Source organism: Pterocles gutturalis, unplaced genomic scaffold, assembly GCF_000699245.1.
Source record: "Pterocles gutturalis isolate BGI_N339 unplaced genomic scaffold, ASM69924v1 scaffold7684, whole genome shotgun sequence".
In the NCBI taxonomy this organism is placed as follows: domain Eukaryota; kingdom Metazoa; phylum Chordata; class Aves; order Pterocliformes; family Pteroclidae; genus Pterocles; species Pterocles gutturalis.
Genome location: NW_010135627.1, coordinates 800 through 6,558, shown reverse-complemented (window position 1 = coordinate 6,558; position 5,759 = coordinate 800). Strand labels below are relative to the sequence as shown.

General features: G+C 39.2%; 1 protein-coding gene across 2 annotated transcripts in view; it reads left to right on the top strand.

Moving 5' to 3' along the window:
• The window catches only part of CYTH3 (cytohesin 3), a 23,272-nt gene extending 18,009 nt beyond the window's left edge, over positions 1-5,263 (top strand). For both annotated transcript variants that reach the window (XM_010081968.1, XM_010081967.1), the window contains 4 exons: positions 4,058-4,134; positions 4,216-4,287; positions 4,407-4,561; positions 5,191-5,263. In XM_010081968.1, coding sequence (XP_010080270.1) covers positions 4,058-4,134; positions 4,216-4,287; positions 4,407-4,561; positions 5,191-5,263 — 377 coding nt within the window. The remainder of the gene's footprint in view (positions 1-4,057; positions 4,135-4,215; positions 4,288-4,406; positions 4,562-5,190) is intronic.
• The last annotated feature ends 496 nt before the right edge of the window (positions 5,264-5,759 follow it).

Genomic DNA, 5,759 nt, shown 5'->3' with positions numbered 1-5,759 from the left:
CCCTAACGTGGGGCAAGAGAATAGCGGTGGTTGATCAGGAAACTGGTACCTTCCGGTACCTGCCTGGCTCTCGTGGTAACTGGTACTCTTCTAGGTTGAGGCAACTAATGTTGCAGTTGAGGTAAAATTCAAAGAAACGCAAACTTTCATCCAGTCATGTGTATAACTGTGCAGTTCCTGAGTCCGTTCCGCCTGGTGGTATCTAAATGAACTGAGAAGAAAAATAAATTCTTGATGTGTGTGTGTGTCTCTCTTTCCTCTCAAAAACTTTATATAAACCTGCTGAAGATTTGGGTAGAATTTTCTAACTTTAGGTACGTTGCTGCCTTTAGTCTTCAGACCTTTTCTAATTCTGAAATTGGTGTTTTTTAAGTCATTGCCAGTTGTTTTTTCCTTTTTCTTGTTCTCTAGTTTGGACTTTGCCCAGAGTTGACAAAAAAAAAAAAAAAATCCTGTGTTGGGTTACATAGGTGAAGAGGATTTCTGTTCCTCTTTCTGTACAATTTGCCTTGTTGTGGTCTTTTCTTATAGTTTCCTTAGATTTCCACCTACAAGACACCGTGCTTCTTTATTTTGTTGTTTGAGATGTCTCTGCATTTTAGTTAACCAGGTAGATCTTTGAGAAGTACATCACTTAGAGCTCTCCATTTCTGTAAGTGTTTGTAGATTCATGCTCTGATTTTCTTGATGCTCTTCTGCCAACTTAATTCCTTCCAGTTTTAATCCTTAAAAGGCTGGGAGCTGGAATAAGATATGAAGTATGGTACTAAACCCCTGTGTTGTTTTGTGAGCCTACAGCAATCTCAGCCAAGGAGAAGAAGGTTTTGTTATCACGAGTTCTTACCCATTAATCTTGCATGCAGTGTTTATGGGCTGCAAAGCCATAGCAGCCAGCTGCTTGGGTTTTAGCCCATTGTAAAGGCATATTAAATACATGTTACACGGTGACCCCTGCCAGCTTGATGAGTACAGATTAGATTGCCGTTAAGCTTCGTTAGAGTCTCTGTGCTGTTGACAGCTGTATCTCTAAACATCTGTTTCTCTAAAATCTGTTTCTCTAAAGTAATAATCTGTTTCTCTAAAGTGATAGGACAAGAGGAAATGGCCTCAAGTTACACCAGGGAAGGTTTAGGCTGGATATTCGGAAAAATTTCTTCACTGAAATTTTCATTTTTTTCCAATGAAGTGACATTGGAACAGGCAGCCCAGGGAGGTGGTGGAGTCACCATCCCTGGAGGGGGTCAAGAAACGTGTAGATGTGGTGCTTAGGGACATGGTTTAGTGAGTTAGGTGGTGTTGGGTTGGACTTGATGATCCTTGAGGTCTTTTCCAACCTTAATGATTCTATGATTGTATGATCTAAGTAATGGGGTGGGGAGACAGAAACTTTATGTGAGAATAGTTCCTTCTCCTGACAGAAAATCCTGCCTTGCTGCTTTTTTTCTGGAAGAGAAGAGTAGCTCATAGCTTGGTGGAGCAGAGGCATAGGCTCTATTTCCACGGCCCACGTGAGTGCTGTAACCTGGGGAGCACTGGCTGTTGTGGGGAGAAGGGAGCTGCAAGAGGGATGTCATTGGAGATATTTAATCTTCTTTCTGGCTTCAACATCAATACTACAAATACAACTGGCTTCAACATCAATACTACAATTAAAAAACTACAAAGTATGTCCTGCACCTGGGAAACGTTTCATGACAAAAGCTTCATCAAAACTGATTACAGAAGGTTTCAGGTTTGAGAAGTCTGTTTTTTCCAAAGAGAGGGGATGTTGTCAGGAAAAAACGCAACTGTCATTTACTATTTGGCACTTCATATTTTTCTAGGAGGTGTGTGTTTTAAGTATATTGTTTCTGCCTTAAATTATAAGCAAGCGTTCTTTTAAGTATATGGTTATTACCTGAATATTTTTGTTGTGTTTTGATATAGTATCACAGTTTATGAAAAACAGCTTTGTTCAATTTAAGCTGCCTCTGTGATGGTAACTTATTTGCCTGTTTGTTTCCTTCTCTCTCCTGCTGAGCTGTTTTTCTCCTGGAACTGGGCAGACCATGGCATTTGATGCTAGCTGATGTAACCTGTTAGCCTGAAAAATGTGGTGACATTTTTGTGCTGTAAAAATGTTAAATGTTGTGTAACCTGTTAATGTTAGGGAGCAGAACATGACTTAAAATCACAGCAATGAGCATGGGGTTACATGAAAAAATGTCGTGTTATGGCTATAGCAAGGACTGCCCTGGCAGTTGTCTTGACTCGCCTGCTGATTACTCATTGATCTGGAAGCAAGTCAAGCTAAAGTTTGTTGGGTTTCCATTCCTAGCACAAATACTTCCTGATACTTGAACCACCTCTGAGTCAAGGTGATGGGAATTTTTCTAGTGACTTACGTGCCAGTTTGAATGTTTCTACAATGCTGTATTTAAGGATCTGTCACAGTGGTTGTACTAAAATGCCACCAGTTCTTCCCTCACTGTCTCCAGTTCACTCAACCATTCATTCTGTCACGGCTTCTGCATCTTGCACTATTTTGCCTTCTCTTATTTCACCACACCTGCTTGCAGATTAAATTTTTTCTTAAAATGTGTGTGCGTGTAGTGGAAACATAAAGTTTCATGAGTATGTTGAACATTGCAGTGTGTTAGCACTGGGTTACCGTGTAGGTCGTGAAACCAAGCAAAAGGGAGGCACGACATGCAACGTAGCCTGCGATGCACATGTGTAGTAGGCTGGTATCAAGAAATTTCATTATATTCCTAGAATTTGTCTTTAACTTCATATGATTTTGATTTCTGTATTGAACAAAGACCCAGCTATCTGAAGTAGAACAAAAAGATTAAAAAACTATGCTGCTGTCTCAGATTGAGTTCCATGACTAGGATTAAATTGGGGGTCTGGAGTGTATGAATGGCACTCTTTCATGCATGGGTGTTCAAGAGCAAGATCAGCTATTTGGAGATGCTGGGTTAAGGAGATTAAATCCCTGCTGAATGGATGATGCACAGGTGGTGCCATAATCCTGAAGTCAGATAACTGTGGTGAAACTAAGCCTGTATATTAATAACACATGAATGCTTTATCTCCAATTGTCTTTCCTGCAAATGAGTTTTAAAAAGAATGTAATTGTGGAATGCTAGACATGTTCTGAAGTAGCTGATGGCAGAAAGCCAGCTGAAAGGGCCGAGACAATAATGTGTGTTTCCAAAAGGAACTGCTCCCTACAGTGTGACATTAGCAGGTGCAAGGAAGAGGAGCTCTGTGGTTGCTGTTCTCTAAACTGTTAATGCAGGAAAAATTGGCATTTCTGGAGCAGTAGCTATTTCTTTTGTCAGGTGTACTTGATGTACTTTACTAACTCATAAAGAGGACATGTTTTTAAAGTACTAAATAATGAAAAGTGACTAAAAATGGCACATTTTGACATAGGATTTGCTCCTTATTCATGACAAGTCTTACTTGTTCTGCTGATAATGTTTATAAGCATCTTCCGCACTTGATGTTAAATCTGAAAGTACAGATAGGTTCTTAATCACGTGTGTGTTCACAAGTGGAGTGAGAAGAAGGTGATAAATGCCCTTAATTTTATTGATGGGACCCTTTCCTTGGATGAGACAGGCTGTGGAGAGGGTTGGTCCAGTTGCTGGTTTTGCTGGTGACTGGCCTCCCTCTGCCGTGGCAGCACTGGTGGCATCTCTGCAGGCTGCACGGTGTTCACAGTTGGGATGCGGTGCACAGCCGTGATGGCGTGGACAGAGGGAGCAGGTCTGGCTGCTGAACTGTTAGATTCATTCTCCGTAAGAGAGGAGACATTGGCAGCGTTAGAGCATACAGGTTTTGTGGCTGGTCAGCAACACCATAGTTAATGCTGCCTCCGGAATTTGGTCTTAGTACGAGAGTTACACGAACATGTTCCTTTAACCTCAGCTCACCTGTGCCTGATCCATTTGTGACAGAGTAATTAACCCATATTTTGTAAACCAAGCAAAACTAAATGACTTTCTTATCCATTGTCAAAGCCTTGACAGCAACACGTGTTTAATTCAGCCATACCTTTTGATTGTAGGGGGAAGAGTAAAAACGTGGAAGCGGAGATGGTTTATTCTGACTGATAATTGCCTGTATTACTTTGAATACACAACAGTGAGTATATATTACAGTGAACTTTGTTTGTGATCAAGATATTTAAGTGGCCAATAATGTGATATTTTCCTGATCTTTTAGGACAAAGAACCTAGAGGAATTATTCCATTAGAAAATCTTAGCATAAGAGAAGTTGAAGACCCTAGAAAACCGGTAAGATTTTTTTTTTTTTAAATGAAGTAAACCATACGGAACTTAGACTAGTGTTAAATAAAGATGTTTGTCAATTTTGTTTTGTTTTTTAAATTTATTTCTTCATTTCTGCCCTACAGAACTGTTTTGAGCTGTATAACCCGAGTCATAAAGGTCAAGTAATTAAAGCGTGTAAAACTGAAGCTGATGGTAGAGTGGTGGAGGGCAACCATGTGGTGTATAGAATATCTGCTCCCACCCCAGAAGAAAAGGAAGAGTGGATTAAATCTATCAAGTGAGTTCAAAGTCTTAAATGTCTTTCAGAAATGAAATGTAAGCTCTTTTTGGAGTAAGACGCTAAGAGAAAATTCGTATTCTAAGTTGTCTGAAGAATTGTGATGTGGCAGTGCCCTCTGGGATTAATGACAAGCTGTGTGGGGTTGATGGACCAAGATGCAAGTCTCCTGTTACTGTCTCATCCTAAGGAAATAGTGCTACTAACTCAAATGAGGAAAATGTGATTTTTTTTAAAGCAAATAATAAAGCCTTGTGTGAATCGTCTTTAACCCTGATTTTATTAGATTCTTACTTCACCTAACAATTAACCTTAGTGACATGTACCTTAGGTATGTTCACAGTGCAGCTTTAAACTTTCACAGCTTGACTTTATTTTGTAAGGTTTATAAAGCAGACCCACACTTAAATAAATAAATAATGGTGAAGAGGAAGGTATACACTCTTAACAGATCAGAGCTGAATAACATCTTTTTCTTCTAAAGAAATACTTGTGATGCTTAGAAGTCAAGCATCCATTATCTTATTAAGAGTGTGGAGTCGGCACAGTGAAGAGAGAACAAAATAGTTTTAGTTTTCAGAAACAGATATTTGTTAACCTAACTGATGATTCCTTTTTTTGTCTTCTAGAGCAAGTATCAGCAGGGATCCCTTTTACGATATGCTGGCAACAAGGAAACGAAGAATTGCAAATAAGAAATAGAACACGATCAGCCACTGGGATACCTGCATCAGCCTATAATGAGCATAGGGTTGAGTGATAATGTAGAAATTGGACAAACTAAATGAAGACAATAACTGTAAATCTTATATATATATACACTTTGCTATCACATAAAAACTTGGTAAGACCTTTCAGAGTAAATAGTTATTGGCATATAATTTGAAGTAATTTTCAAATCCCAGAGGATGATTATATTCGAACTTAACTGAAAACATGGAAGCCTTGTTTTCACTTGTATTCGTTACAACTCCAGTTTACATGGGTTGGGAGGGAAGGAATTTGAGGTTAATAGTAAAATGTCCTATACCTGTTATGTGAGTGTATTTCCCAGAAAAGGAGGAGTGATTATAAGACTTCCATCTCCTACTAAAATGCAGCACCAAAAGTGGAGTACAGTGTAATCTAGCACTTAATTCTTCTGTAAGCAGAAACCCCACAATCTCAATATTGGTTGTCAAGTCTTGGGTGTTTTGCA